Genomic DNA, 13413 nt, shown 5'->3' with positions numbered 1-13413 from the left:
AGCAACAATTCCTTTCTCCCCTATAGTTTAGGAAAGTTTTTATGTTTTAATTATTTCTTCCTTGAAAGTTTATTATTTCTCTCCTGTAAAAATATTTGGCTTGGGTTTCCCTGGTGGCGCAGTGGTTGAGAGTCCGCCTGCCGATGCAGGGGACGCGGGTTCGTGCCCCGGTCCGGGAGGATCGCACGTGCCGCGGAGCGGCTGGGTCCGTGAGCGTGCGCGGCCAGAGCCTGTGCTCCGCAACGGGTGAGGCCACGGCAGTGAGGGACCCGTGTACCGCAAAAAAAAAAAAAAAAAAAAAAAAAAATTTGGCTTTTGTGTTATCCCTATAGGAAGATTTTAAATAATGTATTGATTTCATAAAAATTATTATAGCTTTATCAAACTTTGCAGAATTGACTTTTACCTATGTTAAATTATCTCACACATATTGTACATAGTAAATAGTTACAGTGTCTATGTAATTGTTCTATTGACTAAAAATTATTGCTTGATAATTCTCTTATTGACTGAATAGGTTGTGGATTTACTGGTTGAAGTTCTGTTTTCAGAAGCGCATGTTCAGTGAAAGTTCATATGAATGACTCCTTCTTAAGCTGTTTCCCTTTAGAGTCGTTTTTTGGTTTTCTTTTTCAAATTGCCCCATCTAATTTATAATAATAATAAAGATAATGATTGTTACTATTCTGTAGAATATAACATTATAAAGAAGCACCAATACTTATTTTTAAATAAACTTTTTATCTTAGAATAGTCTTAAATTTACAGAAAAAGTGCAAAAGTAGTACAGAGTGTTCCCATACACCCAGTGTCCAGTTTCTCTTATTATTAACAGCTTACATTAGCATGGTGCATTTTTCACAATGAATGAACTGATATATTATTATTAATGAACATACTTTACTTGTATTTCTTTAGTTTTTACCTAATATCCATTTTCTCTTCCATTATGCCATCCAGGATACCATGCTACTTTTAGTCATTCAGTCTATTTAAACTCCTTTTGGCTGTCATCATTTCTTAATATAACAAAAATTATAAATAGCTAAAAATGAGAGCATTAAGACATTAGTTGATTATGTTACTATTCTGGTAAGGGATTTGGAGCTATTGTTCTGAGCAATAAAGAGAGAGTAATATAATGAGTGGTGTACACAAGGAAGAAGGAGAAAAGAGCCCTATTTAGGAGCAGAGGTAGATCTGAGAGACTCACATACATCATAACTGAAATAATATTGGTCACAAGTTGATAATTATTTAAATTAGGCATATGATGATTCATCATGGAATTTTTATCTTATATACACTTATATTTTCATTATTAAAAGGTCATATAAATACACACATATGCATATATACATATGTATGCATATACATGTAGGTATGTACCTATGTAGTATATATATGAAAGCTATCTCTCTGTTGTTTCAGCTTATATGATACAGCATACTTAATTCCACTCAAACTTATAAAAGCCTATGCACAAAATGATTAAGAAGTTTAATTTTTTCTCTATTTTTTCCACAAAGTACTTATAACCATATTTTATTACAAATTTTTCATTTTGAAAAAAATTCAGAAAGAGATTATGTGATCCCACCATTTGTTTCTTAAAACTCTGGTGACTTCTTATCACTGAATTCACCATTTTTAAGTCCTAAAGTGATGTTAGGACCTAACATTTATTCCACCAAAAAGGGAAATTTTCTGGGTCGTGAGAGGTGGAAGCACTGTAGTTTGTGCTATGCTTTTTCAACAGAAAGATGAGATTAGAATAACACTTGTCATATCCTTTTCAGGGATCAGAATTGACTGGATATTGCTAGTATCAAATCTAAATCAGGAACTCAGGACATGTCTAATTTTTTCAGGAGGCTCTTATCCACAAGAATCAGGACCTTCCTTCTCTAATCAGGTGTGTGTCTGTGTGTGTTTGTGTGTGTGTTTCTAACAACTATTGTTTAATAAATAAGAAACTCTTGAGGTTTTAACCTCAAGAAAATTTCTAAAAATATATGCGCTATAAGGTAATTCTAATTGTTTCTTAAGTGTTTGAATTGACTTACTGAAGGCAATGAATACTTGTTACTTCTCAGGTATATTCTGCTCCACTTTATTTAATGATAGGTAAGTAGGATATACTTATTGAAGAATCAGAAGTTATGATATTACTATAAGATGTGACACACAACCTTACTTTCAAAATGAAACAAATTATTTTCATTGTTTCCAACTATCATGATCAAATGTAAAACAGTTTATATTTTTAAAAATCTAAGCACTATGCGCATTTATTAAACACCTTTTATTTTTTCCTGAGAGCTCTGCTAGGCAATGTTAAGATGTTACTATATTAACAAATGTGAGATTAGTTTTGTTAATGATGACAACGATAACTTGTAAATGATGACAACGATGTGACAGAACTTTAATTAAAGTATACTAGAAAAACTCATTCAACAAAAATTCATATATCCTACCCAGACTTACCTTGCAAAGAAGCAATTACCACCAATAAAGTTACCACCAAATAAAATAAGACGACTATAAATAAAAAACTGTGTGTGGGGCTTCCCTGGTGGTGCAGTGGTTGAGAGTCTGCCTGCCGATGCAGAGGACACGGGTTCGTGCCCCGGTCCAGGAGGATCCCACATGCCGCGGAGTGCCTGGGCCCGTGAGCCATGGCCGTTGAGCCTGTGCTCCGCAACGGGGAGAGGCCGCAACAGTGAGAGGCCCGTGTACCGCAAAAAAAAACAAAAACAAAAACAAAAAAAAACTGTGTGTGTTATCATTCACTATCAGTGATGAAAAACATCTTTAAGTATCTTAGTGTAGGTGAACTAAAAACAGCTATTACATTTTTTAACATTTTGTTTTTTATTTTATAGTAAGAGAAAATTTAAAAGTAATTTTACCTGGCTCTATATGAATTCTCATTTCCATTCTTTCCTTTTTCATGTCTGCATGGGTGAAATTTTTCTGTATTCTCACTTTTCTAATCTAAATATATCAACTCACCCCAAGGAGAGGAAACAGGAAAAAAATTCACATTTTTATTTTATTCAGTAATCCTTTGTAAAAAATGAAGAATTTGGATTCATCTGTGGGATAGATGGGCAGTCATAATTCTATGATGGGGTTGGTCCGAGATCCGTGGGCCCATCACAGCGTGGGTATGTACTTTCCACATAAATGTAGTTTGGTCTTTCTGTACAATTTTAAGATACCCAGAATTTGATACAAGCATATAAGTCATAGAAAAGTAATTTACTATGATTCACTTATGTTCATTTCATATTATGGTCATGTTATATTTTAAATCCTGGCTTCAAAAACTTGAAAGGTTTTTTCCTCCTTCATTTCAATAACTACCTAAAGGAATGTATCTCACAATTTGAGATAACAGCCTTAGTATTTGGAGTTAGAACTGGGTTTTAATCAAAATTTTACCAGTCTCTAGCTTTGAGATCTGGGACAATAACAGCCTCTATGGACTTACGTTTCCTCTTCTATTAAATAGAGGTATAAGACATGCCATATTTACCTTAGTGGATTTCTATGATATTCAACTCAAGTGACATAAATTTAAAAGTGCTTTTTTAACTAAAAATATTATAAATTACTCATAGGTGATAGGTTTATACTGAATAAGCAGTATGATTTTGGCCGCCTCTAAGATTTAATTTCTTCACCCATAAAATAATAATAAATATTTACCTAAATAATACATAAATAAGAAATAAAATAATACCCACATTTTCCACATACTTAATAATGAAGTTTAAATTACATTACATATTGTATGTATAAACTAAAAAAAGTTTTAGTTTAATTTTAGGTGTAAAAGGTAACTCATATTCACATTTCATTTATAAAAGGCTCTTACATATTCAGTAGTGATTATTTCAAAAAGAAAAAAAATTATTTTTCACTCGTGTTATTCAGAGGCGAGATTCTTTACTTGTCTTTTTCCTAAAATTTTAGAACCTACTATTTTATTCTTTGTAAGTCCTTCACTATAAAGAACTTTACTACATGATTTACATTATTGATACAAGATGCATTTCATTTTCTTTTACTTTTTAAAATACCCACACCAGGTTTTGTTAATATTCTTTGTCTTCCTCCCTCCCTCCCTCTCCCCCTTTTTTTCTGTCTTTCTCCGTTTCTTTCTTTGTTTCTTTTCTTCTTCTTGCAATTTGTGAAATTATTAACTTAGTAAACGTGGCTCTGTGAATTAAACACATGTCTAATGCCCTAGATCCCTGTCTGTTTCATGATAGTGTCTTTATTTTTATGTTATATTTCATTACACATTAAGAATTAACTTATTTTAGGGCTTTCCTGGTGGCACAGTGGTTGAGAGTCCGCCTGCCGATGCAGGGGACACGGGTTCGTGCCCTGCTCCGGGAATATCCCACATGCCGCGGAGCAGCTGGGCCCGTGAGCCATGGCCGCTGAGCCTGCGCGTCCGGAGCCTGTGCTCTGCAACGGGAGAGGCCACAACAGTGAGAGGCCCGCGTACCGCAAAAAAAAAAAAAAAAAAAAGTGTTGTTCCCATCCCAAGGACTACAAAGATATTTTCAGGATGAAGGAAAATAGAATGCAGGTAAGAGTGGCAGAAAAAATAATAAAAATGAAATGGGTCAGATGCTCCTGGATTGACTGTGATTAGTATGATGGGGCCAGATGTGAGCAGGCCACTGCCATGGGTGACCAGTACTCTTCATTCAAATCAGCACTTTCCATCACAATGCCCTGAAAAGATATGGGAGCTTAAAAAAACATCTGAGCTATAATTGGGTGGCAACAGGAATTTTCTTCCCTCCATGGAGACAATTTTGACATAGATTACTCTCTGAAATTAGACATCATCTGTCATATTTAACACCTTCCGTTCCCTCATTGTTCTTGCAGCATTGTAATAAATGTTCATGAGTTCTCAGGAAAAAAAAAAAAGGCTGATTGAACTCTGGACACTTCATAGTGTAATGATATGAAAGTAACAATTTGTACCTATACTTTAATGTGGCTAAATAAATACAGTTGAGATTCATCCTGGACAAAAATTATGAAAATAGACTATCCTTGGTTCATTACAGAGAAAACTACTCCAGGTAGGAAAAAACAAAGAAACACACAAAAAACTCAGAGGAAATTTTTGTGGGAAGAGGACAGATTGATGGGACAGTTGGAACAGAAAAGTATTTATTTTCATTATAAGGTTGCCTATAATGTTCTTTTTAAATTCAATTAAACTATATTATTATGAAAATCACATGGACAGCAAAGGCAAAACATTTCAAATATCTAGAAAGTGCAATGCATGTTCACTTAGTCCAAGTTAAACATTTGAAAGATGTTATAGTCTATCCTGAATTTTGCATAGTATAACTTAAGTGCATTTTTCCTAAGTCAACCTGCATACAAGAATGTGAAGAGTTCAAGTTGTAGTACTATTATATTTATATTTTGAGAAATAAAACATAAGAGGCTCTTTTCTCTTCCTGACTCTTTGTATTTTAAAAATCAACTTTGGGTTCTTAATTATTATTATTTAATTAAAATATAAAACTAGAGAGCAAATATAGATGTCAATACACAATTTTTAAGATGTAGATGCAACAATTACAAAAAGGGAATTGGCTTTTGATATCTGTGAGGTTGGGAAAATCTCTTCCAGGTCAGACGGGCATCAGAACTCATTGTGTTCCCACCCTTTCTTTTACCTATTTAGAAATCCTTCAATAAAATGAGCTAGCCCCTCCTCCACCCCCCCCCCCCCAAAAAAGGGTAATTATTGGGTTGGCCCAAAAGCTCATTTGGGTTTTTCTGTAACATCTTACAGTATTTAGTTTTTGGTACATACTTTTAGGAAAAGGCTTTGGGGACTGGCTAGAGATTAAAATCTTCAATGTACATGTAAGAATGGCTTTTTTTTTTACTGATGGATAAGCATAGGCAAGAAAGATAGGTGGAGTAAAGAAATAAGTATTATAAATTTATATGATCAGGGCTTAGATGCCCTTGCCTCTTGCAAAATATGAAAGCAATCACGTGAGACCATATATTTGGCCAGAGACTTCCAACTGTTCTGCAGAACTCTGTAGCATCAAGAGAAGACACACAAATGTATTCCCCTCTGAGGCCAGGTGACACATATGAAGAAACTATTATATGGCACTTCCAGCTCTAAATTAGAACATATAGATGTATAGAAATGCAGAAAGAACTGAAAAGGAACACTAAAATTATTTTTACTTCCGGAAAAAGAGAGATGAGGATGGGACTTCTCAACTCAGTACGCCACACAAAGGACTGATACGATGTGATATATATTATTTGGCATGAATTAAGTTTTATTTAAATTTCTGCAGACAGTTTCCAAGAATATATGCATAAACTATTAAATTCACTATTTACCATATACATTAATATTCATGAAATTACTTGTCTGGACTATAATTTTAGGTGTAGGCACACATTTCATCCACTTTAAGACACATGGCAAAATTTAAAAATTATAACTATATATGATGATGGATGTTAATTAGACCTAGTGTCTAGTTATTGTTATGTTGTATACCTGAAGCTAATGTAATATGTCAATTATATCTTGATAAAAAATTTAAACACATTTTCAAATACATGAAAATTATGATTGATAAGACACAATTTGAAACATTTTACAGATCCCAGAAGTAGGTAGTTAGTAATATATGTTACCATTCTAAGTATACTGAATCTTCATTGCACACCCCTTCTGCCCCAAGAGACATCTAAATAAGCTGTTGCTTACAGACATAACGATATTGACTCCCACAGTCTGTATCCAAAACTCTTCCGCTTGGGTTATATATTATGCAGTTCTTTGGATTTAGAGGGTGAAGGAATAGAAATCTGTAATGAAGAATAATGTTTTAATATATTGGGAAAAGGAAATGAGAATGTTCAAGGATGATGTTTTTGTTAAATGATAGAACTACAGACATTTTAAAAGCATTTTAATGAGATATTACCAGATTGAGACATTATCTTTTTTTCATTCAAGTCAGTTTTCACAATTTCAGAGTACAATGTTACAAAAACTCAGCTATTGCATCAATAATCAATAGCAATGAAGTTGGGGATTTTTTTGTTTTTGCTGTTGTTTTTAATGGTTTTGGTATGTTATATACTTTACTTCTAAGATGCATCTGCTAATCTAGTCTAGGGAAAAAATCAGAGCATAAAACCTGTCATTGTATGATACTGTAAATCCCATGTTTATGAATGAAAATGAGATTTGAAGATTACAAATACACAGAAAATAAGCCCAGAATGTTTGAAATATGGGATGATGCTGAGAATATTGGGCTCCACCAGAATAAGGAAAATAGTGGATATACTCTTTTCTCTGGATGGCTTTTGTGTATGTGAGAATCTGTATATGTACATACATATCCAAGTGCTTGTACCAAGGCAGGAAATAAAAGCATATATCAAAAGCTCTTTTAGAGTCACAAGTACACTAACTTCATCTCACTTGAGCATACACTTGGGTGTTGTGGTTGGGACTAAAATTGTTATTCTGTTGTATCAATTCTCTTTTCTGTATTCTCACGTCCTAAACAGGATATCTTACCTACAGTGTTCCTGGATGTTACGTTCTCTGATCAGATCTAAGGATAAACTCAAAAAGAACAGAAAAAGGTTTTGAGTGCCAGAAACTTACAGATCTTGGGAGACAGTAGACTTATCCTCCCACAACCAGGCATGATGTTCTTCACTGTAAGAGAGTCCAATCCAGTAATGATAGGAAATGGAGTTCATAAAATGCTGTTTGGAAACAAAGACCAACATATTAATCTATTTTGAATCTACTCTAGGGATCAGGTACTTTTAAGAAAGTCAGTGTCTATTATTCAGATTCAGTTTTTCAATTATACAAACTAAAATCATTTTTAACTTTTAATTTAGGAGGTATAGTCAAGTCACATGCCTCATATTTCTCATTCATCAGGCCCATTCATTTATGGAGGAAAACGTACCACAAAATCTCACTTCTTGAAAGAATGAAAAACGTCATAAAGGGAATTAGAGCTTTCATGGAACACTTCCTTCACAGGGGATCAGCAATCAAATTTGATCCCAAACCAACAGTATCTTGAGGGATAAATCTTAGCACAGGTTCTGCATGGAGCTAGAGAAAATTTTCACTTTTTCTTAAGAGTTGGGTAATTGTTTTATAATATTCTTCATATTCATTCCAAGAGTGATAACAAAAGCTATATAATTACAAAACAAATTATAAATTCAATTAATGAACTAAAAATTCAAAGTCCTTTGAATAAAAATAATGATCTATTATTTATTCTTTGAATTCTCTCTAAAAAGTTTCTTGTACTTTATCTGTCACATTCCTATAATGTAAATCTTTGAGAAATTTTGTGTAGATTGTTTGACTGTTTCAAAGTGTAGGAAATTAGTTCAAATATAACTGCCTATTTACTATCTGATTAAAGACTTGAATCAAAGTATTCAGCTTACTTAGATAATATTTTCCTAGGTCAAAAAAATTGTAGAAAAATCAGAATTAAATACATGCCAGTTCATTTCTGTTTTGTATCTGAAGTAGACTGGAATTCTGAGAAACACAAAAATTTCTACTGTCTTTCCATGTTTTTGATTCACTAGAAAGGAAGTAACAGCTGCATTGGTAGCCAATCCACTTTTCTCGGCAAGAACAGCAGCCAGATCCTAAGAGAAAAAACAAAATGTGACTTGATGACATTGGCGATTCCGTTGTTTTCAGTGCTATTTACTCATTTGTTATTTAATGTTTTTCTACAACTATTCTTTGAGAATTTACTGCATACACCACAGTTCAGGGGATATTAATCTGAATGACTCAGACATGACCCTTCTTCCTCATGAAGATTATAGTCTAGAGATAGAGACAGAATTATACAAATTTCAGTCATTTATGAATTATATTTAATGATAATTTGTGTAAGTATACACAAGAAATTCAGTATGTAAAAATACTGTGTAGCAGAGTATAGGATGGGGGGCGGTTAGAAGAACCTCTTTTGAGGAAGTGACCCGAAGTTGATTTCTGCTGTGTAATTAGAAGTGAACTAGATAAAAGAGATATTTAAAGGAGGAAAGCATTTTAGCATATTTCCTGAGTCAGAAAATAATTCTGGATATTTTATTTCAAAACGAAGTTAATAAAGCACTTAGCTTGAAGTCTGACCGTCCAGTTTACTAGTGATAGTGTCTTCAACATTTACCATCCTCAGTGATAAAAGTCATATTATGTGGTAGGCACTCAAATCTTTGTCAAATGAGTGGTGCTGAGATTGTAGAGTTGAATGGTGGCTACCAGGGGCTGGGATGTGGGGGAAATGGGGAGCTGTTGGTCAAAAGGTACGAGCTTCCATTTAGAAGATGATTAAGTTTTAGGGATCTACTGTGCATCATTATAACTAGAGTTAACAGTACTGTATTATATACTTGGGAGAGTTGCTACAAGAGAGCTTCTTAAACATTCTCACCACAAAAAGACATGACAGTTGTGTGACATGATGGAGGTGTTAGTTAATGCTATGGTGGCAATAATATTGTAATAAGTGAATCATTGTACACTTTAAACTTACACGATGTCATATGTCAATTATATCTCAATAAAGTTGGAAAAACGCTGAGGGAAAAAAGATATGAATGAAGTGCTATATGAACACAGAAGATGATGAGACATCATTTAGGAAAAGATATGTTTAAAAATATCTTTGAGCTGACGTTCACTGGTTAAGTAGAGTTTAGAATTGCAGAAATCTCTGTGCTTCTTTCTGAGTTATGGAAGAAGCGGAGGTACAGGTAAAGAGGTATCAAAGTATGTGTTATGAAACACAAGCAGGCACTTAGGATCAGCTACAATATTTACTGTAATTTGCTTTTGTTACTTAAACATGAGCAGTCACATAGGAAAAATAGGTCACTTCCGGCTCATATTTTCCTTATTACTTAATATATAAATGACACACATTCAATGTAATTTAATAAACTAAGTTAGCAATAAAATGAGACTATCCTATAATTTCTATTACTAAGCATAATATCCCTTCATGCTTCTGTGTGAGAAAAACAAGAATATTTCATTCTCTAACAGCACTAAAGTTTTCCAAAGTATGGAACCCACCTTCCTGGAGATCTGTGGAGGGTCCTGGAGAGAATGTCGGCTGAACATTTTGTTTAGTAAATGCTGTAAGAAGTAATTAGAAATTTACTTCATCGGACACAGATTTATGAAATAACAAAATATTACACATTAGCAAAATGAAACCTTTATTGTAAGACAGTTTCATCACAATTTTGATCTTTTTATATAGTCTTGATTAGAAAAACTTACAATTTTTCAACAAAACTCCCAAAGCAGCCACCAACAAAAGGCACATTACTCCTAAGACCCCAGAAATCAGCCTCCATGGAGTGGTCTGAAAAGCTATAAAGAAAGAGAGATAGGGTAAAGATTTAAAGAACAAACACAGGAGCTGAAGTTCTTAAAAGCAGAAACCAGTGAGAGAATCCAAAAAGTTCCTTGGTTTAATAACCCCATAATTTTGTCAATGAAATGTTGGAAAATGAAGACATTCCATTTAGAACTCCACCCAATACCAAAAATCTTATATGATGTACTTTATTCTTCAGTGAGATTAGCCATACCTTTTCCTCTTTATCAGCTCTATCTTATCAAACTGTACTTACCACTTATTTTTAAATTTGACAAAGAAGCTTAGAGATCTGTAGTAAAAAGAGATCAACAGGCGCCAAGTTCGGTCTTGTGGGCTGATATAACAAACTCTTCGTTTTGTAACAGCAACAAAAAAATCACAAGATAGAGAATCTGATTCCCATTAGGTAGCTGAGAAAATGTAGGATCCATTAATAATGTTATTTTCTCAAGGAATCAGAGCTATTAAGTACCCAAGTCAGAAATCAAATGAAAGTTTGTCTAGACCCAGAGTCTTTCATTTAAATGACATGTATTCCATCATTGTTACAATAATATTAATACTACTTGGGAGTGTGTCCTTCTGCTCATCTCAGTGTATTCGCTACTCTGAGAAATGTCAGGCTGCTCATAGCTTTGTAGAGGCTGTACTGTGAAGAGAAGACATGGTGTGATGAGAGGTTCCCCAACCAATGTAGCGCTAATAACTTGGGAACCTGAGTTCATTTCACAGTACATTGAATTATGATACGTAAAAAACCACTTTTTACAGGAACCATTTTTTACATGTATTACGTCTTCTCATACCAAAAATTACTTGATCACAGGCATTTCCCCTAAAATAATTTAGCATCAGGAGATTCTGCATTAACATTAGAGTACTCCCAAAGGGTGTCGTCATTCACAACAGTTCAATGTGTCAAACTGTTAATCTGGGTGGTTTGGGGGATGTCACAACACAAATGGTAAATTAAAAAAAAAACACTTTTAAACATTTTGTTGAGAATGTTTAACATTCTCTATATATTTTCATGCTAGAATTATGTTGTTTATATTTTTCCTGGTAAATTCAGATGCCAATCAGAATTTAGAGCTATCCCTGTCAGAATCCACTCTTTAAACCTGTTGGAAAAATCTTCACAAAATCATTTCTAAGTTACAGAATGAAGAATCAGAAAAATGAAATTAAAGTAGAAAGTACAGATACATGGGGAGCCTAAAAATGTATACTTTTGTCCTACAGCGTTGCCTCAAATTAGCCATACCCACAAGATAGTTTTCCTGGTTATTTTAATTTTTTCATTTTATGACTTGGGCTGCACATACCTGCCATATGAAATGTTGTTCCAGTGTTCATGCAGGAAAGGCACGATGGCTGCTTGTTCAAGAACTGGGTTAGATCACGGAGCTGAGCTGTAGGCTAAGGAACCTGAAAGTTGTGTATGAAGAAATTTTTTAAAAAAGAAAACTTGTGTATTCAAGTGTGCGTGCATCATCTGCTGATGAGACACAGATGTGTAGTATGAACAAGAAGCAGTAAAATCACTATCTTCTAAAATGTTTCTGGAACCACAATACAGGAAATTCTCACTGAACTTGTGCAATGCACACCCTTTGACTATCACAAAAGAAGGTGACAGGAAGTTTTTTTCATGTTTAAAGGTAAATTTACTTGGTATAATAAAATTGCACACATAAGTTTCCTTTTTTAAAAATATTTATTTATTTATTTATTTACTTTTTATTTTTTATTTTTTTATTTTTTTACATCTTTTTTTTTAACATCTTTATTGGAGTATAATTGCTTTACAATGGTGTGTTAGTTTCTGCTTTATAACAAAGTGAATCAGTTATACATATACATATGTTCCCATATCTCTTCCCTCTTGCGTCTCCCTCCCTCCCACCCTCCATATCCCACCCCTCCAGGCGGTCACAAAGCACTGACCTGATATCCTTGTGCTATGCGGCTGCTTCCCACTAGCTATCTACCTTACGTTTGTTAGTGTATATATGTCCATGCCTCTCTCTCGCTTTGTCACAGCTTACCCTTCCCCCTCCCCATATCCTCAAGTCCATTCTCTAGTAGGTCTGTGTCTTTATTCCTGTCTTATCCCTAGGTTCTTCATGACATTTTTTTCCCTTAAATTCCATATATATGTGTTAGCATACGGTATTTGTCTTTCTCTTTCTGACTTACTTCACTCTGTATGACAGACTCTAGGTCTATCCACCTCATTACAAATAGCTCAGTTTCATTTCCTTTTATAGCTGAGTAATATTCCATTGTATATATGTGCCACATCTTCTTTATCCATTCATCAGATGATGGACACTTAGGTTGTTTCCATCTCCAGGCTATTGTAAATAGAGCTGCAATGAACATTTTGGTACATGACTCTTTTTGAATTTTGGTTTTCTCAGGGTATATGCCCAGTAGTGGGATTGCTGGGTCATATGGTAGTTCTATTTGTAGTTTTTTAAGGAACCTCCACACTGTTCTCCACAGTGGCTGTATCAATTTACATTCCCACCAACAGTACAAGAGGGTTCCCTTTTCTCCACACCCTCTCCAGCATTTATTGTGTCTAGATTTTTTGATGATGGCCATTCTGACTGGTGTGAGATGATATCTCATTGTAGTTTTGATTTGCATTTCTCTACTGATTAATGATGTTGAGCATTCTTTCATGTGTTTGTTGGCACTCTGTATATCTTCTTTGGAAAAATGTCTATTTAGGTCTTCTGCCCATTTTTGGATTGGGTTGTTTGGTTTTTTGTTATTGAGCTGCATGAGCTGCTTGTAAATTTTGGAGATTAATCCTTTGTCAGTTGCTTCATTTGCAAATATTTTCTCCCATTCTGAGGGTTGTCTTTTGGTCTTGTTTATGGTTTCCTTTGCTGTGCAAAAGCTTTGA

General features: G+C 34.1%; 1 protein-coding gene across 1 annotated transcript; it reads right to left on the bottom strand.

The window, feature by feature from the left end:
- Positions 1-6779: 6779 nt before the first annotated feature.
- KLRD1 (killer cell lectin like receptor D1) lies at positions 6780-12407 on the bottom strand (the record flags this gene model as incomplete). Its single annotated transcript, XM_082850662.1, has 6 exons — positions 11822-12407; positions 10394-10486; positions 10184-10246; positions 8588-8739; positions 7715-7818; positions 6780-6900 (listed from the first exon to the last, which is right to left on the bottom strand). The coding sequence occupies exons 1-6, from the start codon at positions 11850-11852 to the stop codon at positions 6780-6782; spliced, it is 564 nt and encodes a 187-aa protein (XP_082706788.1). The 5' UTR covers positions 11853-12407.
- Positions 12408-13413: the final 1006 nt, after the last annotated feature.

Source organism: Leucopleurus acutus (assembly GCF_964270905.1).
Source record: "Leucopleurus acutus genome assembly, chromosome: 11".
Classification (NCBI taxonomy): domain Eukaryota; kingdom Metazoa; phylum Chordata; class Mammalia; order Artiodactyla; family Delphinidae; genus Leucopleurus; species Leucopleurus acutus.
Note: the sequence above shows the minus strand (reverse complement) of the source record. Positions and strands in the feature narration are given on the sequence as shown.